Source organism: Lutra lutra, chromosome X, assembly GCF_902655055.1.
Source record: "Lutra lutra chromosome X, mLutLut1.2, whole genome shotgun sequence".
Classification (NCBI taxonomy): Eukaryota; Metazoa; Chordata; class Mammalia; order Carnivora; family Mustelidae; genus Lutra; species Lutra lutra.
The window spans coordinates 6,262,155-6,289,731 of record NC_062296.1 but is presented as its reverse complement, the minus strand read 5'-3'; the positions used below and the strand labels follow the sequence as shown (position 1 = coordinate 6,289,731).

Sequence of the window (27,577 nt, the reverse complement as noted above, 5' to 3'; positions counted from 1 at the left end):
TTGGGTCATGGGTCCGTGGCACTGATGCGTCACTTCGGTAAGGCAGCGACCCAGAGCCATGGCTTCCGAGGGGAGGTTGATTCGGGGGAGGACTAGATCAACGCCCAGGGTCCTGCGAGGGCCTCGCTCCAGGCTGCTAGGTTGTGAGGCGGGGTGTAGTGCGGATAATGCAGCCATCGGGTCGCACCCAGGGGGCAGCATCCCCGGGCACCAGGCCCTCATGGCAGCCACGCCTCAGCCCGGCTGGCAAGCGTCTCTGCGAGGCCTGCGGGCGGAGACGCGCCATTCTCTGCTGAAGATGTGGGTCCACAAGTGCTTTGGGCTGCTCTTGCTTACCGTCTGGATGCTGCTTTTGCTGTGCTACTACCTGAACGCTGGTGAGTGGCCGTGGCCAGCCTCTGCCGAGCCACGCAGTTGCGTCTCTACCTCCCGCCCCTGCTCCACCCCGCCCCCCCCCCCCCCCCCCCCGCTCCTCTCCACCTCCCCGCTTCTCCTCCCTCTAATCCCCTAATCTCTCCCCTTTCGAGCCCCTCAGAGCCCCTCTCAAAGCCCTTTCCTCCCGGGGCCTTTCATCGTGACCTCCCTTTGCCGACTTCCAACCTACAAAATTCTCAAATTCTAATCTCCCTCAGCCCCCTGCCTTTTTTTTTTTTTGAAAAACGGAGGTGAATTTCCCTCCCAGAAAATGGCCCGTTTTATAGCGAATGAGTTGGTGGCATTTAGTATATTTCACTGTTGCAAAGCCACTGCCGTTACCTGGTTCTAAAATGTTTTCATCCACCCAAGTGAAAATCCAGCTTCTTTTACTTAGCATGACGTTTTTTGAGATATACACCTGTTGTAGTACATATCAGTACTTCATTTCATCTTAATGGATGAATAATATTCCATTGCATGAATATCCTGCATTTTGTGTATAGACTGATTATGTTCTGGGCATTTGGGTTATTTCTGATTGTCGGTTATTATGAGTAATATTGCTGTGAATATTTGTGTACAGTGTTTGTGTCAATGTGATTTCAGCCCTCTTGGGCATATACCTAGGAGCAGAATTGCAATTTCCTCCTTTTCTTAAAAACGTGTTCTTTACTTATACTCCTAAAGGCCTTCTCTCTGTCACCTTACCTGGTAGATGTATTCCCTCCTTCACCGCTCAAACTTTCAATCAAGGTCTTTTCATTCTTCACCTCCCCAGGATGACTTTCCTTTGCTCACCTTACAGGCCTCCTCTCCCCTTCCTCAAAAGCCTTTCTTCTTTATCTCACAAAGCCCTTGATTCCCCTCGCTCCAGGTCTTCACTCCAGACCTCCCTTGGAAAAATGCCTTCATTCACTAACTTCATGCCGTCCTCTCTCTAACTTAATGTCACGAAGTCCCTCCTCCCCTTGCTCAAAATCCTTCTTACCTCCTTATTTACCCTCCTTCAGGCCTTCTTTGCTCACTATCCTTTTAGAGGCCTCTTTCAGCCCGCCAAAGGCCCTCCTTCTCCCTACCCTTAAGTTTTTCCTCCCTCACTGCTCAGAAGTACTCTCTCCTTCTGCCCCAGAGCCTTCTTTTCCGTCTACTCATTGGTCTTGCTGCCTCATTTTCCTCAAAGTCTTTCCCACCTCCTTCTTCAAATATTTCTTGTCCCTCACTCAAATACTTTTCCTTTCCCCACAGCCTTCTCTCCTTAGCTCCAAGTTGGCCTTCTCAAAAGTACCTTCTCTACCTTAACCCCTGGCCTGCCCTCCCTCACAGCTCCCTCTCAATGGTATTCTGTCTCCTCATCTGCATAAAGGCCTTGGCTTTCCCACAGTCTTTCTCCCTCACTCAAGCTCCAACCTTATCCCTCCACCTCTAAGCTCAAGGACTTCTCTTTCCCTGCCTGCTCCAGGACCTTCCATCCCCCCAACCAAGGTCCTCTTACAGTCAAAGAAGGAGGCAAAAATTGAGCAGAGGCATTGTAAGTAAATGGAACAGACCTCTGTATACTATGTCATAACTTTGTGGGTTTGTAACTTTTGGTGGGGGATGAAATTCAAAGTTAAATAAAGTATATGCTGTTCATTCTTCTATCAGCTATTTTACATAAGTTGGGAAAATATAATTTTTGCTCTTTCACAAATATCTTAAGATACTTTTTAAATGATTGCTTGCAAATCATATTACTTCAAATTATTCATATTTATTTTTTCTTCTATTCATCTAAAATACCAAAGTATTTCTGAATTACTTTTACTGTATTTGTAAATGTTAGTTACAAATACATTTCAGAGCCTTACAAACTGAGAGCTTTTTCATTCTCTGAAAAAGTAAGTTAAAAAACAAAACTATAAATTGTACATCATTTTTTTCTTAGTCCATGATTTCTTCATTTTCTATTTCTATTTTGAGTGGAACTCTTACAAAAAAAGAATACTGTTATTCAGTGTGATTTCTTTATTTCCTTGGGGACTTTTTCCAATATAGGTTTAACATGTTTTCTCCTAAAATAATCCATGATTCATTCTTTATATTGTCAGATTTCCCAGATTCCCAGGAGGTGATATGTGACTGGATGGATTAAGTAATTTTTTGCATTTTAAATGATTTAACTTAATTAATTTAACTAAATGCAGTGTGTTATGGGTTGAATTGTGTCCCTTCCAGAAAAAAAGTTAGAATTTTAAACCAAAGTACCTCAGAATGTGACTTTATTTGGGGAAAAGGTTTTTATAGAGGTAATCAAATTAAAATGAAGTGAGCCCTAATCCAATAGGACTGGTGTCCTTATAGAAAGGGGGAATTTGGACACAGAGTTAGACATTCATAGAGAAAAGACCAAATGAATAGACACAGGAAGAAGACTGCTGTATATAAGCCAAGGAGAGAGGTTTTCTTCCCAGCCCTCAGAAGGAACCAATCCTATTGACATCTTGATTTTGGGACTTCTAGCCTCCAGAATTGTAAGACAATCAGTTTCTATTGTTTAAGTCACCCAGTTTATGGTTCTTTGTTTCAGCAACCTTAGCAAACTAATACACACTGAAGAGTAAGTGGCCTCCATGGCCTGGAGGATTATGGTGAAAGCAAGTTACATGGTCCTAGAGCTAAATTTCCCCTTCTCTTTCCTAGACAGACACTTCTGAGTTCTTTTAGACTTGTCACCAATGGAATTTGAAGTTGAAGGACTTGAGGTAGCTCCGGGATATTTCTAGTTTCATATTTTCATTTGGGTCCCCAAGCCACTTTGCTTTTCAGGTTATATTTATGTAGAAGACATAAAGACTGGTGACATACAGGATGAGGACGCTAGCAGATTGGGGACTGAGAATTTGATCCCACCTATTTTACCAATTTTCTGTAACCTATTGAATCAGTCTTCATTGCACATCTTTTTCAGGGAGATTTAAAACATAAAACAAGAAATAAAGATTTACTAATAGGTAGTATTTTCAAAATACTTCAGCTCCATTGACAAAACCATGTGACTAGTTTCTGTATTATTATATTAGAATACTTCACTTACCTGCTCTCCATGGGGAATGAACGAGGCAGTGCATATTAAAAGAAGGTCTGGCTGCTTGCCATGTACCTCATTAAGCACCATGCTTGCTCTTGTTTTAACCATTTGTGCATGTGGTGTGTTTGGAGGAGCTCTGAATTAGGAGTTAGGAGACCTAAGTTATCTTGATTCTGCCACTGACATGCTGTGTGACCTTTGATGAGTCACCTTACCTCTTTAGGTTTCTGTTATCTTGTCTAAAAATTGAGATTTCACTAGATAAGTGTTTCTCCTGCCTCAGTCATTTGTATAACACCTGCATAGTTCTTGATTATCTTAATGTTACCAGTTTTTCATCTTTTGTTGAACTGCCCCACTTTTTTAACATAAATATATATATTTTAAAAGGAAACTGTAGCACAATTATAAATTGAAAACTGGTCACATTTGCTACTATGACAATTATTTATAAAAATAAATATCCTGAAAACAAAGTAATGTTATTAAATTCAAAATTATAAGCAATAAAATTAAAATAAACAATGGAGGATGTATGACAAAATATTTACCTGTTTTACATTGTACTAAGCACTTCATTTTTTACTTCATTTACTCCTTACAATCCTTCAAAATAAACATTATCTCCATTTTACAGATGAATAAATTGAGGCAAAGAGAAGTTTACTGATTTGAAGTTCACCAACGATTATGTAGCAGAGCCAGAATGCAAATTCAGGTCTATTTGAGACCAAAGCCCAGAAAGTCCCAACCGAATCTTCTCCAATGTGATACCATTAGCCACTACTCCCATTCTGTCTCCTCACTCTTTAATACAGTTCCTCATCTGAGAGACTTTCCTGCTGAGTAGGGTTGGCAACATAATTTGCATAATGAAAATACAAGGTCCCTTGTTCAAAATTTATTACACATTTCAAGATGATAGCAGAACTAGGACCCCAAGAGTAGGGTCCTTCTAAGAGCCAGACTCTGTAGATTGCACAGGTCTCATACCCATGGATCCTGCAGCTTTGAGTCTGTTTTTTTCTTTTTTAAATGTAGTTAGATTTTCAGTCTTTTTTTTGTAACAGGGAAATTAAAAAATAAAATTCTTTGTGACGGGGAAACATAATTGTTTTTTTTTTTTTATACCATTTCTTCCTGCCTTTTAAGGACGCTGGTGCCTAATCTTTTGTTTGCTGAGCATAATGAGTGTACACATGCAAATTAGAGGCAGAGAGGATGGAGTTATTCTGCCTATGAAATACAATGCCAGAGGAGAAAGAGTCTGGAGCCTAATAGGGTGAAGAGGAAGATCTGAGAAGACTTAGATGAGGGATGATGGGAGATTTTGGAGAGAGGAAAGGACAGTTTAACTGCTCCCTGGGATGAAAGAATAGAGATGTTAAGGGGGATTTTATAAAGGTTTGCTGTATGGTGAGTTATGTCAACTTTTTTTGGTGTCGTTGGTAATTTTGATATCCTATCATATATATATATATATATATATATATATATATATACACACATACACACACACACATCAAGTCAGCAGCCAGTTATACTTAATGTTGAAACACTAGTGCATTCTCATTAGAGTCAGGATCGACTATAGTATGCCCATTATCCAAGCTGTTTTTCACCATAGTTTCAGAAGTTCTAGCAATGAAGTGAGAGAAGAAAAAGAAATGAGCTGTTAGTATTGGAAAGAAAGGAGGCAAAACCATCTATATTTAGTGATAATATGATTGTATAGATCTGGAATGAAACTGGAGAACAGTGGAGAGCTAAAGAGCGTCAAATAAGGTAGTAAATCAGAATATACATGAACCCAAATCAATAGCTTTCTTACATACCAGCAATAAATCAACTAGAAAATGTAATGAAATAGATTATATTCACATAGCAAAATATATATGATATTAGGGAGTAAACATAGTAAGAATAAGGCATGGGACCTGCATGAATCTAACAATAAACCTTACTCAGGGAGAGAAGAAGAGAGTTGAATGAGTGGAGAAAACAAACCTATTATTGGGTGAAAAAATACTGTACAGTTATCACTTCATTTCAAATGAGCTGACATATAACTGAATTCGTGCCAAGCACATGAGACACACAATAAATATTTTTAATGAATTTTAAATAAGTGAACATAATTGCAATAAAAATATTATTAATTTTTTTGACTTGATAAAATGATTCTAAGCTTCATCTAAAAAATTCTTCAGAGTTAAGAATAAAATTTTGATAATGAAGACTAATGAAAGGATTGCCAGATCAGTTATTAAAACATATAACAGTGTAAGATAAATTATAACAGTGGTGCTATTGGTTCATGAACACATACAGTCATGGAACAGAGTAGAAAATTCAAGAATCAGATTTATAACTCTTTAATGACCTAGAATATGATGGCAGTATCATAAGTAGGAAAGGATGGACTTTATGTATTTGGACAACTAGAAAAAAAGCATCCCTACTTCATAATATATTCCAGGTGGATTAAAGATATGAATTTCAAAAGTGTTAGGAGGAAGGCACCTGGGTGACTCAGTCAGTTAAGTGCCTGCCTTTAGCTCAGGTCATGATCCCAGGGTACTGGGATGGAGTCCCACATCTGGCTCCCTGCTCAGCAAGGAGTCTGCTCCTCCCTCTCTCTCTGTGCCTCCCCTGGCTTGTGCTCTCTCTCACTCACTCTCTGTCATTCAAATAAATAAATAAAATCTTTAAAAAAAGTGGTAGAAGGAAATATTGGAATTTAGAATATCTTTCTAAACATGACCCAAAAGGCAGAAATAGTAAAGGAAGAGATTGATACATTTGATTACATAAAACACTTGAAACTTTTGAACTTCCCAAAACATCATACAAATTATAAAGATAGCTGACTACCTTGAAAAATATTTGTAACATATGTGACGGACTAAAGCTTAAGTTCTCTATTATACAACAAATGTATGAAAGATGTAAGCTCACTGATGACTGAAGGTGCAATTAAAACAAAAGAAATACCATTAATTTCGCCATCAAACTGGCAAACAGCAACAAAAAGTCTAGGGTGCGAGAAAACTGGTATTTACCTGCACTACTGGTAGAAGTGTACTTTTGGGCAGGCTTGCTAGAAGGTAGTGTCACCAAAATCAAGAGCCATTCTTTACTAATTTATCCTAAGGTATTTTTCATAGCTATTGGCAAATATATAGTTCCAGTGGTTATCATTACAGTGTTCTTTCTTTTTTTCTCACTGACGTATAATTGACATATAACATGATATTAGTTTCAGGTGTACAACATAATGATTAGATATTTGTATATATTGCAAAATGATCACAATAATTCTAGTTGACATCTATTATCGTACATAGTTACAAATGATTTTTTCTTGTGATGGAAACTTTTGAGATCTACTCTCTTAGCAACTTTAAATATGCAATACAGTATTATTAGCAACTTTAAATATGCAATACAGTATTATTAACTACAGTCAAGGTGTTGTACATTACATCCCCAGAACTTATTTATTTTATACCTGGAATTTTGTACCTTTTGATTCCTTTAACCCATTTCACCTACCCCTACCACCTGTCTCTGGCAACCACCAATCTCTTCCTTGTCTATGAGTTTTGTTTTGTTTTTGTATCTATGAGTTCTATGCAGTATTCTTTATAATATCAATATATTGTGAATAACTTAAATGTCTTTCTATGGGGGAATGGTTAACTTAGTTGTAATAGGGCCATATAATGGAATACTGTGAAATTATTAAAGATTGTCTTGAAAAATATTGAATGATATGGACAAATCCATGCTACAGGAACAAAGACAGATATACTTTCCTCTTGTATCAGAGGGAATGATGCAAATAAAACTAACAGCAGTCTGTTTAAAGTGTTGAGGAAGAAGGATAAGGAGAGTTTTACAATGTCTAAGGGCTTCATTTTTATCAGTAAATAAAGAAGCCATCAATATATGCCAAGAGTTTCTGTGATGGGGTCTGATTTAGTTGGGATACATACTGTTTCCAAGTTTTTAATTGGTTGGGCCTCTGAATGTTAATGTTGTTTGTCAGAGGCAAATTCAGTATTTTAATTCAGTTTATAGCACAATAATAAGATGTGTTAGCCCATGGCTTAAGCATTTTAAAATTAATTATTTTTAATTAAAAAATTTTAAAATATTAATACTTAGTTTTTCAGTTTTCAGCAGAATCACATTCTGATTAATAGTACCTAAGCTGTTATGAGATGTAAGTATAATACCTGTTAGTCCTTAGACTTTCCATAATTAATTTAACTAAGCAAAAGGTAATTACTACTAAAGGGTCATAAAAAGTGATCAATGCTTTATACTTTGGGATTAATAATTTCACTGTTTCTTAAGGGTTCTCGAATTCTGTGTCTCCAAGTGAACGTATTCTGTGGAGCGGTGAAAATGCTAATGGACGGTCTCTGGAAAAAACTTCCATTCGGGAAGCTCTGTTAAAGTTTTTCTTTCCAACAAGTAAGTTCTTTGTTTTTTTTTTTTTTTTTTTTTTTCCTCCCACTGTTCTCTTTTTGAAGAGTAATTACATGTTTAGGAGGCAGTGTGGGCTATTGGCACCGGGGAGAGCCAGACCTGAGTTTTAATGCTGATTCTGCCCTTTGCCTTAGGCGAGGTAATATCTCTGAACTTCAGTGTCCTCATCTTTAAAATGAAAATACCACAAAGAATTGTGAGGATGACCTGAAAATGTACTTTTAAGACATTCCATAAATGTTAACTCTTTATGGAAATGCTTCTCCTTCACAAATATCTAAACCTTTCATAATTTATCTTACTGGCATTGCCTGAAATTTCGTCACTGACACAATATTGTGAAATCAATATCTTCTTTAGCACTAATCAGGGAACTGTGTGGCTCTGATGTTATGGATTATACCAGATGTTCTCCCATCTGTTTTAATGATAAAAAGTTCAGGTTTCAAGTCACATCATATTTTTGTGATTCTGTATATAATGTGTTTATCAAGCACATGATGACCCCTGAGAATTATTAACCACAAATAAACATGTGTCATTTTCTACAGCATGTGGTGCCCTTTCAAGGAGAATCTTCAAATAAATTGATACGTGAATTACAAGGATGAAGCTTTTATTAAAAATCATGAGAATTTATTCTAACAAAATTTGATGTACATATATAAGCACAAAATTGTATCCATTGTTTAATTTCAGGGTCTACCACTTAATTTTTCTGTGATCTTGCATAAATCTCTTAACAGTTCTCTATATTGGTTTCATCCAGTACAAAACAGGCATTATAACACCTACTACTAATGAGAATAACAAAATAAATGAGGACCTTAAATAAACTTTAAAAATGGTCATGGTCAAGTTGAGTGAACAAAGAGAAATTTGAGGGGTTGCCTGGCTGGCTCAGTCGGTAGAGCATCTCAATCTTGGGGTTGTAAGTTTAAGCCCCATGTTGGGCATAGAGTTTACTGTAAAAAAATAAAAATAAAAATCAGGGTGCCTCAGTGGCTCAGTCAGTTAAGCATCCAATTCTTGATTTCAACTCAGGTTATGATCTCAGGGTCATGAGATTGAGCCTTTCATGGTGCTCCACACTCAGCCAGGAGTTTGCTTCTCTCCCTCTCTCTCTGCCCTGCCCTGCATCCCAGCTCACACACACTCTCTCTAAAACAAATAAATAAATCTTTAAAAAATAGAAATAAAAACTTTTAAAAAAAAGAAAGAAATTTGAGAAGGTGGTATATTGTGAAACTTAAAAAATGGTTACTGAGTGCCAAAGTTGTTCATAAACAACAACAGATGATGATTTAAGCTTTAGAGCTTATGGAGATAACAGGCATACACTGTCCCATAATTACCTCTAGTAACATTATACAAACACTGAAGCCACCTTTAAAAATAGCTTAAATATGAATATCTGCATTCCAAAATATTCCTTCAACCTGGTATGAAACGCCCAACAAAATCAGACTGTTCATTTTAAAAGAAACTTTGGGCCCAGGTTGATTCAAATCTTTCAAAAACAGGGATTAAATATTTATGAAAATGTATATGCTTTCTCTTTGAAAAGAATAACTACGAGTTCATAAGATGTGAAGTACTTTTAACCAATTTATTTCCTCCCGTGTATAATTGAAAAGGAACACTCTCCCCACATAAGCACTAAAAAAAAAAAAAAAAAAAAGCCTGCCGTTTTGTCATCAGGCTGTTGTTCATCAAAGATTTATCTCTTGCTCATTAAAGTGATAACCTTGAGACTGGCAGGGAAGCTCGAGAGGTCACATGATTGTTCTCTCTTTGGACAAAATTATATACAGAAACCTGATAAAAATTAGTCTACCCTTTTTATTCTTCAAAATACAGGTGTCTTGGTAATTTAAGTCTGAAAGCTAATTTTAGTATCTGGCATAAAGTCCATCAGATGCAATTTCAGTATAAAATAACAGAAGTTCAACATTAGATGGGATCTTAGAGATCATACAGTCCAGTCTCTTCTGTGATTTAAAATCTCTTCTTTGACTTCCATTCCTGGAAATTGGTCTTTGAGCAATGCCAATAGTAAATTCAACACGCAGTAAGTTCATACCATCTTTGACCAGGCCCTGACTCTAGTCACCCTTTTTTGAGTGTCTGGTGCCTAGGAATGAACATGGTATTCCCAATGCAGTCCAGCCTGGGGGAGGAAATCACTGTGGGCCTGGCAGAATTGGAGAATAGATTGCCCAGTGTATATAACAAGAAAGTAGACCAGGTGCCTGGGTGGCTCAGTGGGTTAAGCCTCTGCTTTTGGCTCATGTCATGGTCTCAGGGTCCTGGGATCGAGGCCCACATCGGACTCTCTACTCAGTGGGGAGCCTGCTTCCGCTCTCTGTGCCTGCCTTTCTGCCTACTTGTGATCTCTCTCTCTCTCTATCAGATAAAAAGAAAGTAGACCAAACTCTCACATGTATAAAATGTGTGGGAAATGAATATCCAAGTCAGCTAGAAATGCATTAAATTTATGGCCTTGCAGATTACTTTGATTCTTTATTTCTAGAATGGGGGTTTTGAAACTCATTTTGAGAGTTTGTTGTGAAAATTAGAAATGTGTATAAAGCAAGGAACCTGGCCCAAATAGATACCTAGTGAATGGTAGCTATTATTACTTTTACTTTAGTTTTAGGAATTGCCAAACTTTAAAAAGGAGAATGAATATATGTATGTGTGTGTGTGTGTATATATATATACACATATATATGTATATATATGTGTATATATATATACACACACACACACACATATATTCATTTTTTATAATTTTTTATCTTTTAGTATATATATAGTATATGAAGTGTGTAAACAAAAAATATATATATATTTTATATATATATATTTTTTATAAAATAAAATAGTATATATATATACTAAGAGATAAAAAATTATGTATGCCTGTAACCATGATATTGTTCTTTGTTGACATTAAAGTTCTTTGGAGCGATCATGAAATATCAGTTATTACTTTTCTAAGTCCGTAGTTGTTGATCGTATTGGAGAGTGAACTGAATTTATGTTGGCCTTAAGCCATACTGTGGAAGTTTTCTTTTTGAATATAAAACATGATGTCTGTCTATTTGGTTGTCATTTGTTTATACGTCATTTGCTTATAAAACAGGATTTTTTAAAATCAGGTATTTGAGCTTGTGCATCTTTATTTATTTATCTATTCATGAGCTTGCAAATCTTATAGATTTAGGTATGTATGGATTTATTGCAGTTGCATGAACCTTGGTGTTCATGCTATAAATCATTGCCTATTCAAAATTATAGAGACATAATTTAAGGCCAAAAGGAAGAATCTTAAAACATACTGTAGTGCTAATATGGTAAGTGTTCATAGAAAGTAGGTCAATATCAGTAGTACCACTTACCTTATACTCTAGCAATAAACTGTGAATTTTACTTATATTCATTTTCATTGACATATTTAATGAATTTCTGTAGCTTAGAAGAATTGAATGAGAGGATATCAATGGTATTATTTTAACAAGGTGTCGGTTTTAAAGACATTTGATATTTCTTGTTATTTAGCCCCTTCTGTTTTATATATGTATCCCACTACATATCCTACTATAGTTTATAATCTATAGTCCTTTTAAAACTGCCTTACCAATGACCTGTTAACAATTTATATTTTTCTGCAGTTCATCTAGAATTGAAATGTGATGTTAATAACTTTGTGATAATTTTTAGCTTAACTCTTATTCTTTTCAGCATTCATCACTTTGCATATGTTATCCAGTCTTTAAATGCACCAGTTTGAATGATTTTTTTTGTTTTGCAGTCATTATTTAATTAGGGAAAATGCTTATTAACCATACTGAGTTCTTTTTCTTGGATTTTGTTTCTGAAAGCGTGCATTCCAAAGGTGAATCAGGTGGTGAAGGCTTGCAATGAGCTGCAAGATTATGACAGGAGTGAATGTTTGGGATACAAATGCTGTTATACATCCTTCAGGACCAGTAACTTCAGCTGTTTTACCCCATTAAAAGACAGTAAGTTCATCCTCTTACATTTATTTTATTTCTTTTTAAAAAATATCAAGTAAATAGGTCACAATGGCATAAATTTAAATTTCGATCTCCCTGCTTCACACCTAAAGGGGGCTCCCAGCCCTAGAGCAACACTCTGTGAAAGCCCTGAGGTCGTTCGGCATCTATTCATGAAGAGTTTCTGCTTAGCCCTTGGATGTGACTTTGGCAGTTCAGAATTAGTCTTATCTTTTCTTTTGCTTTGGCCACTCTCTGTCTTCTTCAAAAGATTTCAGACTTTATGATACATGACCCTCAGTGCCTGGGAGAAGATACCAATCAGGCATGCCTTAGCTTATTTTTCTCATCTTAACTTCTCTTCCTACTTGAGTAGAATTCTTCCCATTTATCTTTTCTTCAACATCTCGGTATGTAACAATAGACTCAAATGTTCCTTGTTAAGGTTTGTTTATTAGTTTCTTTTTGTTCTATTATTTTTGAATCAGGTTCTTAAGGTTTTTTTTTTTTTCTCTTTACAAAGTTTTAAGAACTAGACCATCTGTTTTTGCTCCTGCATTTGGACAGTAGGGACATATTACCAGTTGGTCCCATGAGGGCATATTAGATATGATTAAACACTAACAAATACTACAAAAAGGATGCATGCAAAACAATGTCTTAGATTAATATAGTCCCTATTCAATTTACAGCTCTTTGTTGAATATTTAGTATTAATAATGGAAACTGAAACCTGATCATGAATATAGTATTACAATTTCAACACTGTCATATGTTGTTTATAATTCATTCATCAGTTTAGTTTTTATATTATGTGTGAAGAGACATTTGGTCTTTATAGAGGGGAAAATTGAACCGTGACTTATAATTCCCCAATCACATTAGAATGCATTTCCAAATGAATATAAGAATAAAATATGCTGGGGGCACCTAGCTGGCTCAGTTGGTTGAGTGTCTGACTCTTGGTTTCAGCTCAGGTCCTAATCTCAGGGGTGTGAGATCAAGCTCTCAGCAGGTTCTGTATTCAGCGTGGAGTCTGCTTGTCCCATTCCCTGTGTCCTTCCCTCTAGTCTCTCTCTAAAGCAAATAAATAGATAAATAAATAAAATCTTAAAAATGAATAAAATATGCTTATTCACCTGCAAATTCTTAATTTCTTGTTCAATGTTTTATAATTTGAAGTAAACATTTAAGAAGCCATTCCTTTAACAAATTAACTATTCATAGATTAATTCACTCCTTGACTGCTTGAGAATGTATAACATGGCCAAGGGAAAAAACACGCTTAAGCTATAGGAAGAAATATATAGTATGAGTCTTACTAGTTTGTTAGCAAAAACAGTAGGATCATTTTGCTAAGGCTTCCTTTGGGAAGCATGTATTTCAAGTGTAGTGTTTAATTGTATTTCAAGAACATTTCATAAACTCCTGCTTCTGATAGAGTAGCAAAGATGTTTACCTGTCATATAAGAATACCTCCTTATTTTGCTTTATTCACTGGTAGTTTTTTAAATAAAAACTTTATGAAAGAGCTCAGATTTGCTTCTCTTGCTTAAGTCATAAAAGTAACAGGATATAATTAAACCAACAGAGCCTACACAGATGTTCCGGATGTTTGGGCTTGGTGTGATCAGCATGATCATCCTGGGATGTCTGCCCATTTATTGCTGCACTCTTTGCCGGAGGAGGTAGGCAAACATAAACTTTTATTTGCTGATTGCTGAGTGTATTTGGATATTTCTGTGTAGACACATTTATTCGTATGCACTAGAAACACAAGGATTATGTTTGGGTCCCTTTTGTTTAAAAGAAGGTAGCTTAAGAAAAACCCAAAATAGAGTTCCCATAATATTCTTAAATGCATGTTATTTTATTTTTCCATAAATTTAGACATTCTCTTGCATAGTCTGTACCTTCCCTCATCAGACAATTGGAAGGAAAAATACATCAGTGAGCTGGGAGTGTGTGAGTGGAAGTGGTTATTAACTGTAAGCCAGAAGAGTTCCCAGAAGTGTTGTCTCCATCTAGTAGCTGGTCATCTACTATTGGGTCTTAAAAGCCTTGGTCTGTCTTCAAGCCAATTTGTATCAGATTTCTTCTTACCATCTTATAAAAAATCCCAGTGGCCTATTGGTATGATGTTTCTAAGGCTTTAAAAAATGCCTCTCTACCTACTGGAACAGTGGATGTGGAGATAAAGAGCAGGGCCAGGATGAGTGAGACAGTTGGAGCACAAATTTTTTTTTTTTTTTTAAGATTTCACCTATTTATTTGACAGAGATCACAAGTAGGCAGAGAGGCAGGCAGAGAGAGAGAGAGGAGGAAGCAGGCTCCCTGCAGAGCAGAGAGCCCGATGCGGGGCTCGATCCCAGGACCCTGGGATCATGACCTTTAACCCACTGAGCCACCCAGGCGCCCCCTGGAGCACAAAATTTAAAGAGGCACTCACTCTCAGGTTTGTATAAGGGCACTAGCATGACCATGCACGTAGGTATTTTCTTCAGTTCTCAGGGAAAGAAAAGGTACCTGGGGTGCCTGGGTGGCTCGGCTGGTTGTCCGCCTCTTGATTTCGGCTCAGGTCAGGATCTCGGGGTCCTGAGATGGAGTTCGGCCTCAGCCTCCATGCTCAGTAGGGAGTCTGCTTCTCTCCCTCTCCTTCACCACCTCCCACCCCCACCTCACTCCTGCACCATGCATGTGTGCTCTCTCTCTCTCAAATGACTGGATAAATCTTAAAAAAAAGAAAAGAAAAGAAAAAGCAAAGTCACCTATTGAAGATTAAGCTTCTCTGATGTGTTTATTCAAGTTAATGAGAAAGTGGTATTTGAGTTACCAAAATTTGTTTAGATTTCACTGGAAGATCGACACTATACTATACACAAGTTACCTTATTTTCCATAAAGGTCATTAAGTGTTTTTTTTCTTTTTTGTACATTTTGCTTGTGTTTGATGAGTGTGTCATGTTCAACACCGTATTTTCAGTCCATAGCAGGGTGCTATATTATATATATTATTATATATTATATATATTAATATTAATATATATTAATATATATATTATATATATTAAGGCACTTAATATATTTTTGTTGAATAAATGAGTGGTTGAATGAATAAAGAAATATAGTAGCTGGCATTGGATAGCCTGGAAGACAGTCTTACAGTAATTTAAAGTTTCTCATCGCTTATATCATTTTCTCGGACCATTTTGAAGACACATGGAGTCACAGCATTTCAACTCCTCCAGTTTGCTGACAATTCTTTCGATTTTTACTTAGTTTCCAGTACTGAGTGTGTAATCCCTAGGCCTCTCTCATTTTCTTTCTTTCCACAGATGATTGGGAATAGGAGTGGAATTTGTGACCTTTCCTTCTTCCAAGTTTGATTTCAGATAAAAGATAACTCTGAATAAAAATGAAATAATATTTACTAGAAAATTGTGGCTAGGATTATGCCATGCAATCTGGAGCCTGGTGTAACAGGCCCAGTACAATAATTTAATTATAGCCTCTGTATTGTGTCTCTGCCAAGGAGTTTTGTGGGGATATTCAGGTACACTGGATTTTTCTTTAAAATGAAATTCAAAGAATTATTCCTTGATAAGAATATATTTTCTTCTTGAGACTTGAACAATGTGAATAGTATGTTTATTGAACACCAAAAATTTTGGTTCACTATGATTTATTTATTTGTTTATTTTTTAAATTTTTTTTACAATTTTGTGTAAGACTGGCATGTTCCTTCAGACGTCCTGCGTGGTTTGTTGCGACCCTGGATTATGTGGGGGCAGCTTGCCACTTAGCTTAATTTCCAGGAACAATGGATGTTCAAGGGTGGATGTGGCACTGTCAAGCTTTTCCTGGTAAGCTGATGTTAGAGGCAAGGTTAGTAATTGTGATAGAATAAAGATCCTATCCTTGATACCAAACAAGGAGCTTAAATGGAAGCCAAAGCCTGCTAACCATCCCTCTGCCTTTTGGGGGTCAAGATATCTCTTTAGAACTATCTCCTTAACTCACTTCCTGTTCATTTCAAAGAATAAAGAGATAGATAAAATATTGCAGTAGGTAAAATAAATGACCACATAAAAGGGAAGTAGATGCAGCAGTAAAATCAATATGTAGTGGTTTTAAAAAGAGAAGAAAGTAGCCAAACACAGTTGTTTGTCTAAATCAGAGGGGCTAAAAGCCAAAAGCAGATCTGCAGTAACATGATCTGGACCTATTTGTTAGAAGAACTCTTGAGACACTGAAAGATACTCTTAAGCTCCTCCTCCTGCTGGATCCTGTCCTCTACATTAAATATACACACCTTCAGATGTTGTACGTCTCCCCTCTTAGCCATTAGTTGCAAGCCAACAAGTGATGTCTTGACATTCCCCAGCTCCTGCAATTTGGACAGTGAGTTTTATTTACAGATTGCCTCAGGCAAGAGTTGGAGGAAGTAAAAATGAGAAGTAATATGAGCAGGTGGGAGAAATGAAAGCAGTTTAAGGGAAGACGATAATCACTTTCCAGAGCCAATGTATTTCATTCTTTTGGTGCCTAATTCATGCTTTCCATAATTGACCGTATTTAGTCACTGCTTGTGCTAGGGAGGATACAGAAATGTCCAAGACATAGGCCCGACTTTCAAGAAGTTTAAATCTACCTTAAAATAAGTCCCAAGCATGATATATTAAATAACAGTACAAGACGGAATATAATTAAGGACTAAAAGAGTGGTGGCAATAACTTGTCGAAGTTCTGAGGCAGTGGGGATCAGGATAAGTGGGAGAGAGCAGAGCTCTCCACCAGTGGAGGTGCTATTTGAGCTGAGTTTTGAAGGGAGGACAAGATTTAGGTTGAAGGGTGCTCCCACAGAATCCAGTACATCCAGATGGAGTCTCCCCCTTAACTGCTCATCACTTGTAAGCACAGGTGGCTGAAATTTGCCCCTGGAGTAATCTATAATGGAATCTCTAGTTTACTTCTACTTGACTTGAGTTCAGGTGTGGTACGAACCAGGTACACAGAGAACTTGAGACCGCTTGAGCTGGTTGCACATATACAAAAGGGAGCAGAAAGCATTAGTGAAACACTTTCTAAGAATTTGCTACTAATAACCTTATTAAACTTGCATATAAGATGAGTTTTGAAATTCATTACATCTTCAAGGTTATGTAAGATACATTTTTATTCTCATTAATAGGGATCAGAAGCCTCATTAGGTTTAAGTGTTACTGGCTGGCTTAAGACTTATATATGAGATGAAGAAAGGAAAAGATCAGGTGGATGAGGACAAAAGAAAGCAGGGGAGGAGGGCTCTAGTGGAGAGAGGAGAAGAGCGGTGTCTGAATTGTTCCTGTTACAGTAATAGAATGCCAATAATAGTAGTCTCAAGTGTCAAATTAAGTTTCTAATCTTTATCTGTTTTTAGATAAAGTTTAATCTCTATGCATAGGCCAGTTAAACATCTGTGTATTATATAGTGATATGATACTTGAGTATGTACATAGCTTTGGTAAGGTGGAAAATTCAAATATTATAATACCATGCCTATTAAACTCAGATGGAGTGCATTTTCTTGTTTTCTTTTTTTTTTTTTGCAACTTTGAATTAAGAAAAAATTCAGAACTCAGTCTGCAAATGACAAAACTATGTTTTCTCTCAACTAATAAAAAGCCATTTTTTTAAAGATTGTAGATCATCTGATACACAGATGATGTAAATAGAACATCCCCCATACACTTTCAATGTTGCTTCTTGCCAGATGGCTGTTACTGAAAATTTCTACATTTAGACAAATCCTGCTGCGTGATTCTCTGTATTTATAATGTGGTTTTCATTATGCAGATAGTCTTAATACCGCTTAGTTTCTTAGAAAGGGAGGTAAAGAATTGGGAATAAATGTGTCAAAAATTGCCTAAAAATCATCACCCATTGAATTTTAAAAATAGGCATTTACATTTTCAAATCCCCGTGTTTGTGTGTTTCATTATACTGTACAATATAATTAGTAATGTTATTTTGAAAAGCTTTATGTAGTAATTAACCAACTGCTGAAAGGTTTGAAGTTCCTGGATTATGTACATATGAATTCAGAGAAAGGAAATAAAGTCTATAAAATTTAAAAGTATGGCTAGTCTCTAAGAACTTTGATAAAACATGATCAGATGAGAATGCGAGCAAACTGGAACCCTGCTCTGACATGAGTCACTATAGATTTGAAACTCACATAAAGCCAGTTCTTCTTGGACCCTGTTCAAAGTAATTTAGTTACTGAAATAATAAGAGAATCTCATTATATGCAGATTATATGTCTGAGGTGTTCCCATTGCAAAGACTCCAAGGGCAGCATTTTAGAGAATTCTGGAATAGTAGGTACTATTAAAAAGAACATTTTGTTGCCAAGTAACTAATAACCTCATTGCAAAATGCAGTGGCCTTTTCTCAATTCCCATCCAACTTGAACTTTTTGTCACATAGTAGTACATTATTGACTGCTCCTTTCTTGAAAATTTCCTTCCTTGGATTTCATTGTTCCCCTTACATTCTGATCCATCGCAGTTTGCTTTTCTTTGTTCTCCTAGCCGTGGTTGTTTTCCAAAGTCTTATTCTTATCTACCAGAGAATAATACAAGTATGTATCAGAAAGAACATTTGAAAAGATCTGTATTCTAGTTCTGTCTTCTCTACCAGTCTTATAGTGAGTTTAACTTCTTTTGGTACTGGTTTTCTCTTGAAGTTAGAGTAGAGAATTGAGTTAGATAATTCCCAAGGTCCTTTCTGATAGTAATATTCTGGTTTTCTCTGGGTGATTAACTCTTTTAAATCTGAATCCTGGGGAGGATGACTGAGTGGTTTGATCAGTTAAGCATCTTTCTTTGGCTCAGGTCCTAATTCCAGGGTCCTGGGATCAAGCCCCCACATCTGGCTCCCTGCTCAGTGGGCTGTCTGCTTCCCTCTCTCCTTTTACCCCTCCCCCTTCTCATGCTCTCTCCTCCCCCCAAATAAATAAACAATTAAATAAATCTTTTTTTTTTTTTTTTTTTTAATCTGAATCCTGGGGTGCCTGGGTGGCTCAGTGGGTTAAGCCTCTGCCTTCGGACTTAGGTCATGGTCTCAGGGTCCTGGGATCCAGGACCGCATCGGGCTCTCTGCTCAGTGGGGAGCCTGCTTTCTCCCTCTCTCTGCCTGCCTCTCTGCCTACTTGTGATCTCTCTCTCTGTCAAATAAATAAATAAAAATCTTAAAAAAAATCTGAATCCTGAAATCCTTACCTCTACCTCTTCCAAATTTCTAATTGCCTTCATGAATTAGGTGTTCTGTTAGTACCTTAAGCAACCTGTGGAAAACTGAACTTATCTTTTTTTTTCTCTCAAATCATCTCCCCTTGACATCTGTCCATTTCTATCAATAATTTCTTTAGTCTCCCAAACTAGAAACCTTAGAGTCATCTGTGACTACTTTCCTTTATTTGCAATATGTAATCTATTCTCTTAATCCATTGTCATTTTTTTTTTTTTTTTTTTTTTTTTTTTTTTTTTTTGCTTTCCTTTGGAATGAGTCTGAGATTTGCCTCTTCTCAAATTTACCTATTTATACAGCTTGGTCCAGGTCTTGTATGCTGTCAACTTCTGTCCTGGTTACGTGGTTTCTGGAGAGGAACAAAAAGGAGCCAAGGTGTATTAGTCTTTAGGGCTACCATAACAAAACACCAGAGACCAGAGGATTTAACCAACGGACATTTATTTTCTCACAATTCTGCAGGCTAGAAGTCCATGATCATGATGCCAGAGGATTTGATTTCTGGCGAGGGCTCTCTTCCTGCACATGGCCATCTTCTCACTGTGTACTCAGATGGCCTTTCCTTGATGCATGAGAGAAGGGGAAGAGAGAGAAAAAAACAAAATCTCTGGTTTTTAGTTTAAAAAAATGAAAAATTGTGGCACCCGGGTGGCTCAGTTGGTTAAGTGTCTGACTTTGGTTCAGGTCATGATCTCACGGTCCTGGGATCCAGCCCTGGGCTGGCTCCCTGCTCAGTGGGGAGTCTGCTTCTTCCTCACCCTCTGTTCTTCCCCCTGCTTGTGTGCTCTCTCTCTCTCTTTCTCAAATAAATAAATAAAATCTTTTAAAAATATAAATAAATAAATAACTGAAAAATTAGTTTTTATAATGATATTCGTTTTACTGATTGGGGCCCCACCCTTATGACCTCATTTAAGCTTAATTACTTAGAGACCCCAGTCTGCAAATATAACCATACTGGAAGTTAGGGCTTAATATATGAGTTTTAAGGACACAAGCATTCAGTCCTACAACAAAAGGCTAGTTAGCATCCAAGGGCAAAGAAAGGATTGAGAACTGCAGAGGGCACTGGAATAAGGTGTTTAATCCAAAGAGTTTATACACAAGAGAATATAACTAGGTTGGAACTGTAAGTGGGGTTTGGAAGATGGCTAGGAGTTGAGTCCTGGAGAAGGTTCCTGGCACTTTGATAGGAATATATGGCTGTGCCCTTAAGAAGGAGGGAGTTATTAAGGATGCTTACCAAGCCAATTTGGACATATACCTGGGTTCCTAATCTATGCTCCTTCTATTCCATCCTGTAATGTCCTGCCAGATTAATCTTCCAAAGATAGTATTATTTCATTTTATTATATTATTCAAGATCTTCTAAAGCATTCAAGAATATCTGGATTCCAGGGGCACCTGGGTGGCTCAGTCGTTAAGCATCTGCTTTGGGCTCAGGTCATGATTCCAGGGTCCTGGGATCAACTCCAGCATCAGGCTCCCTGCTCAGCGGAAGCCTGCTTCTCCCTCTCCTACTTCCCCTGCTTGTATTTCCTCTCTTTCTGTCTGTCTCTCTGTCAAATAAATAAATACAAATCTTAAAAAAAAGAATATCTGAATTCCAGACCTTTTATTTATTATTAATTATTTATTTATTATTTATTTTTATTCCTTATTTATCGAGCTCTTACTTTGGTCTGGGCAGTTGCTAGGTGTTGTGTTCTTCTCCATCTGGTCATCTACCTGGGAAGCTTCACTGTCTATGTTATGAGCCATCTAAGCCCATAGCTTCAGAGTTCCCTGATGCACTCAATTCTGAGGAATCTCTCTTGTATTCTGTATTGGCCACCCACTTTCATGCTCATATCCTAAATCTTGTCATTCATCACAAATTGAACTCTGAGTCTCTGAAATCTTAAACTTCGAACGTCAAACTACTCTTTGACTATAGGTGCTTTGTCCTCTAGGTTTTTCTTTTCTTTTACTCTTGCTACACCTATTCTCATTGGGACCTCTAGGGTCTTTAACTCTGTTTTCCCCTATCTTCTGTTTTCTATCTTTTAATATTATCTGATTTCTTTATCTAGCCTGGATCCTATCGTCTGATACATGAGTCCATTCTTTCCAGCTCCTTTGTTTCTTTGAAATAGAATCCACACTACTTCTCTGCTCCTAGATCTATAGGTTCCTGGGAATTCTTAGAGAAAAATAATCTCACAACTGTATAGATCAGTATAACAAGAAATTCCCAGTGAGCCAATTAGTGTTTCCACCCACACCACTCTACTTGATGTTTACAAACAACATACTTCTTTGCCACTCTGATCTTTTCACACAATGTACCACCCACTGATTGAAAAGCTCTTGTACATCTTCCCATCAACACTCTTCTTTATCTGGCTCTCCCTACCCTGGATGCAGGCCTCAGCTTAGATGTTACCTCCTCTAGGAAGCTTACCCCAGACCACCAACCTAGACTGGTTCAGGCTTCTTCCTTTTTGTCTCCTACCAATCTCTGCTTACTGCTGTTTGGATTGTCTCCATGTGATATAATTCAGCTTATATAGCTGTCTTCCCTTCTAAATTTTAAGCTTCTTGAGGGCAAGACACATATATTATTCATCTTATGTCTCTAGTATTTAGAATGGTATTTATTTCATAAATGAGCAAATGTGTCAGCGAGTGAATGAGTATGAGACAAGTTGATCTGTACGTTTCAAGTGTGAGTATGCTGGTCACAATATGATATTTTACATAAAAAGAAGAAAATCACCTCTAGGATTTTGGACAAATCATTTCACCCCTACTTTCCCTCTTGGGCATTCTCAGTAGATATTGGGTAGAATATCTAACTTTGGATCTCAGTAATGAATGTTAAGGCTGAACCTAAAACCTAGTTCTCTGCAGACTAGACTAGTGCAGTGCATTTCAAAATAATAAGGCCATGTTGCATTTTTCTTTGTCAACTAAGGTGAAATGTACTCCATTAAATTTAAAGTAAAATCTATGGATAAAAAAATAGTCATTTTAATTATGTAAAATAAAATATACTGAAGTCATATTAGAAAAACAGAATAAATCCCCAATTTCTTATCTAAAATTCTGAAGTTCAAAAAGTTCTACAAAGCTAAAACTTTTTTTAAACTCATTTGGCAACAAAACCTGAGCTGACCTGACCTGAGACATTTTCTAGTCATTAGTTAATGCTTAAAATGAACAATCATATATTTTGTCATAGAAATATTATTGTGTTTGATCATGAGATGTTGCTTCAGACCTTATGGAAGTGCCATGTAATATTCAGTATATCATGTCATATTACCTTTCTAAAACCCAAAATATTCTGCACTCTGGACCACATCTGGCCCCAAGAGACTGAGAACGATATAGTTGTTTCAGTTATTATTTTTTTTGAGACTGAAGTTAATAGCACTAAAACATAAAGAGGCCATAGGTAAATCATAAATACATTTTTGGCCTTCACCCACTATTTCATTTATGCCTGGAGACTTTTTTATGATTAACTGAGGAAAAAGTATTTATTTGCTCCATATATGTCTTACTTGGTGGAGCTCAGTGACAACTCAGTAATGCAGTTTGAGGGGAGAAAAGTGAATATTACCTTCAAAGTCATCATTTCAAGGGCAGGCTTGTCAATCTCTGGGCCCCACATGCTAAGAACCTGGTTGCTCTGTATACCTAAGTAGCACTGTCAGGAGCCAGGTGTCCTCTTCTGTACACTACCTTGCTTTGAGCTGAGGCTAGGATTATGTATCTGTCATTATTTCTTCATAACATCATATGGAAATCTTCCTTTCTCTTTTGGGTTTCCATCCTTACTTTTGCTTTGAGCATTTCTAGTTTTTCTCCTTGGCTTGTGCTTAGATCTTTAGAAAGTGAGAGATCTTGGGGCACCTGAATTCCAAATGATAGCAATAGTCAGTGAAAGTGTAAGCTTGTAAAATTAAAGATGATAATGTAATGTGAACTATTACCATTTAGTTTTTAAATTAATAGGAAAGAAGAATCTCTATAGGCTAGGAGTAAAAGGGAAGGTTTCCAAGGCAAATAATACATAAGCTGGGTCTTGAAGTGTGAGTAACATTGATGTCAGCAGAGGGGGGTACGACAGCATTACTATTGTGGAAGAGGATCAAGTTATCAAAATGACACTATGTAGAGTAATAGTAGTGGTTACAATGATAAATATGGATGAGCCAAGTGCAATATTTTCTATCAGATTTGCTAAATATGGTGAGTTAAATAATCAGGTGGGAATGTATAAAGCGTTATGTGGGTAAATAGCCTTTTCCTTATAACCCATCATTTTTTATAACCCTAATTGTTATTGTTCTATCACTGTTGAAAAATAAGGTTTCACTTTGAATTTTTAACATTACAGCAAATGGGCCAATCCTTTACGAAGGAGAGTCAACAGAATTTTAAAGGGTTTGAAGAAACAAAGAAAGAAAATAAAGAGGGATGCTGAAATGTTACGGACAGCGGCAGAAGAGGAGGAAGGTTTAGGTGATGAAAAAGAGCAGGAGACCAAAGGTAATTAGCAGTAGGGTATAAAATTGAAGTATTTAATGTTTGATTGTTTTACCACTATCTTGGTTCAATTGATGTGCTTCATTGGTTGGTTGGTTTTATTTGTTTGTTTTTGTTTTTGTTTTAATCCCACAAATGTTTGGACCACAGGATATGAGCTTCTGAAACAGTATTATCACTGGGGATATTTGGGTTCTAGGAAGGTGGACAAGAAAGGTGCCAAGTTGTTTGGGTACCACGCTGTTTGGTATCCATAGTTCAGCCCTTTAGAAGAAATAAGTGGAATCTGTCTGCTCTGACTCTGCAGCTCCATGAAAGACACCTTCGCTAAATACTAATGGCTGTAGTTCCCCATATGTACTGACCATGCCAGATAGGCAGGCGAAAGAGGGTAGCTTCAGGAATCTGACAGATCTGCAATCCAATCCTGGATCCTAGCTGTTAGTTTCAGCTACCTGCTCCCCAAACTTAAATAATTTAGTATTATGAGTAGTTGAGGGATCCCAGAATCATACAGCAGGGACTACCTGGACCTCAGGCTTACAGATCTCCTAGGCTTGGAGATTCCTGCTTCCATAATAATTAGGAAGAGCCAACTAAGAATAAAATGGTCAGTTAGAAGAGAGGTATCAGGGAATAGAGTATTGGACTGGGGGATGGTCAAGACACTCAGGCCATTATCTTATAGCATTTTCACAGACAAGTTAACCTTTCAGCAACTTGATACCATAAGCTGAAATTTTTTTATATCACTTAAACAATATAATGTAAGTGAAAATGCTTTGAAAATTGCAGTGCAATACTCACATTTATTTTTTTATTTTTTTTAAAGATTTTTTAAATTTATTTATTTGACAGAGAGAGGGAGATCACAAGCAGGCAGAGAGGCAGGCAGAGAGAGGGGAGGAAGCGGCTCCCTGCTGAGCAGAGGACCCCGAGATCATGACCTGAGTCGAAGGCAGAGGCTTAACCCACTGAGCCACTCAGGCGCCCCGCAATACTCACATTTAAATTGTTAAGTTCTAGCCTCAGTTACAGAGAAGCAGAGGAGTGGAATAACAGACCATTGATCTTAGTGTCAGGAGACTCTGGCTTTAGTCTCAGTTCTGCCATTATGTACAGTGGTAACTTGGGCAATTCCCTTAATTTCCCTGGGCTTCAGTTCACCAAGCTGCAAAATAAGAAGTTTGGACTAGATGAATAAGAAATGTGACTTATCTCAGAAGAAACAAAATTCTTATATAAGGTATTTTATATATATATATATATATATAAAATACTATCTAAGGTAATACATAAATATATATTATGATCATACATGTATATACATGCCTATATATCATTGCTTTATATAAGTTTAATGCAATATATACATGTGCTTATGCATTCACACACAGACACACATATATGACTTTATAAATAGGCTAACAATACGATTTCTGTGGGCCATTTACTGGGGCATGGAAGTTCACCTTGTTATTCAGAAATTGTCATTGTATTTGCCACAGTGTATTTTGTCTTAGCCTCACAGTAACATAAGATGATACACTGGCAAACTGAAAATACGTAAGTTAAACATAACACTGAATATGCAGAGTTTGAGAACTTTGTTGCAATCATTTCCTCTTCTAACAAAGTAGTGTGATGTATGTATACTAGTCCTTTCAAGTTGTTTTACTCTATTTTACTTTTCTCCTGTAGCATTATTTTCCCGCTGAAAAGAACACAAACCATTCAGAGCAGAGGAGAGCCTGTTCCAGTCATCTAAACCTGATGGAGCTCTTATTTTTGTCATGTTTACTTCCAAATATAAAATAAAGTTGATAGTTATGTTTCTGTGCATCAAATCAGGATCTGAGTTCTTCTTATTAAAAATAGTTTCTACAGAATTAAAAAATATATATGAAAAACACTGGTGACAATTCAGGTCTTAGGTACTAATGTGATTTTTGCAACTTCGGTTATGTTATCAGCATAATACTTCTGTTGGGGTGAAATAAGGCAGAGATTTCATGGTGTTATTCACCTTCCAGCAATGTGGTTGGGGATGGGGGAACCCAGTGATCATATTTCACTGTATTTGATACTATCTTTATTTTGAAGAAAAGACATAAAAATATTTTGTAATTGGTTTTTCTTCTTATTTTATAACATATAACATTATTTTTCTACCATAAAAGGCACACTCATTATAGAAAATTTCATATATAAAGTTATGTAGAAGAAAGGAAAAATTATCCATAATCCTACTACCAAGAGCTGAACACTGTTGTTAGTTTTTTTTAAAATTATGTTCTGTGTTCTATGACATACATTAACTGATTTTTATTTTTTTATTATTTTTTTAAAGATTTTGGGGCACCTGGGTGGCTCAGTAGGTTAAGCCGCTGCCTTCGGCTCAGGTCATGATCTCAGAGTCCTGGGATCGAGCCCCGCATCGGGCTCTCTGCTCAGCAGGGAGCCTGCTTCCTCCTCTCTCTCTGCCTGCCTCTCTGCCTGCTTGTGATCTCTCTGTCAAATAAATAAATAAAATTTAATTAATTAATTAATTTACTTATTTATTTAATTTATTTAAAACCAATTTATTTGACAGAGAGATCACAAGTAGGCAGAGAGGCAGGCAGAGAGAGAGAGGAGGAAGCAGGCTTCCCGATGAGCAGAGAACCTGATGTGGGGCTGGATCCCAGGATTCTGGGATCAGGACCTGAGCCAAAAGCAGAGGCTTTAACCCACTGAGCCACCCAGGCACCCCCATTAACTGAGTTTTTAAAAGTTGTCTTTATTATTCACTTTCCTTTTTTAAAAATTTTTATTATTTTTTTAAATTTTTTATTTTTTCAGCGTAACAGTATTCATTATTTTTGCACCACACCCAGTGCTCCATGCAATCCGTGCCCTCTCCAATACCCACCACCTGGATCCCCCAACCTCCCACCCCCTGCCCCTTCAAAACCGTCAGATTGTTTTTCAGAGTCCATAGTCTCTCATGGTTCACCTCTCCTTCCAATTTCCCTCAACTCCCTTCTCTTTTCCATCTCCCCTTGTCCTCCATGCTATTTGTTATGCTCCACAAATAAGTGAAACCATATAATTGACTTTCTCTGCTTGACTTATTTCCCGTTGAGATCAGGACCACGACAAGGATGCCCACTCTCACCACTCTTGTTTAACATAGTATTAGAAGTCCTAGCAATAGCAATCAGACAACAAAGAGAAATAAAAGGTATCCAAATTGGCAATGAAGAAGTCAAACTCTCTCTCTTCGCAGATGACATGATTCTTTATATGGAAAACCCAAAAGACTCCACCCCCAAACTACTAGAACTCATACAGCAATTCAGTAACATGGCAGGATACAAAGTCAACGTACAGAAATCAGTGGCTTTCTTATTCACTTTCCTTTTTTGAAATGTATGGGGCTCAAGTTTACGTTGGCTTGTTACTCATTCATTCAACAAGCATTAATTAAGCCCCTGCTATGGGCAATGCACTTTCTATGTGCTAGGGATGTAGTCACAAGCAAGATAAAGCTAGCCTTTCCCTCATGGAGCTCACAAACCTGCTAGAGAGGAAGCCAGGTAAAGAAGTAATGACAAGGCTATGAGAGAAGGCGTACCAAGTTCTATGGGAGCATTTAGCAGGGGGCACTTAGCCCAGACTTCAGGAAGAGGCATAAAATGGAAGGTAAGAAGGACAAACAGGTGTTTCCCATGCAATCAGTGTGTGGTGGGAGGACCATTTCATATATG

General features: G+C 37.0%; 1 protein-coding gene across 1 annotated transcript; it reads left to right on the top strand.

Annotated features, from left to right (window-relative positions):
- FMR1NB (FMR1 neighbor) lies at positions 1–25,660 on the top strand. Its single transcript, XM_047716633.1, has 6 exons — positions 1–377; positions 7,847–7,966; positions 11,869–12,009; positions 13,595–13,691; positions 23,680–23,831; positions 25,530–25,660. The coding sequence occupies exons 1-6, from the start codon at positions 59–61 to the stop codon at positions 25,544–25,546; spliced, it is 846 nt and encodes a 281-aa protein (XP_047572589.1). The 5' UTR covers positions 1–58; the 3' UTR covers positions 25,547–25,660.
- The last annotated feature ends 1,917 nt before the right edge of the window (positions 25,661–27,577 follow it).

Excerpts from the sequence above, each read along its gene's own strand:
- FMR1NB (XM_047716633.1), top strand. The coding sequence starts at position 59 with ATGGCTTCCGAGGGGAGGTTGATTCGGGGGAGGACTAGATCAACGCCC. Across the intron at positions 7,967-11,868 it reads AAAGTTTTTCTTTCCAACAA|CGTGCATTCCAAAGGTGAAT; the intron begins GTAAGTTCTTTG and ends TGTTTCTGAAAG. Across the intron at positions 12,010-13,594 it reads TTTTACCCCATTAAAAGACA|AGCCTACACAGATGTTCCGG; the intron begins GTAAGTTCATCC and ends TTAAACCAACAG.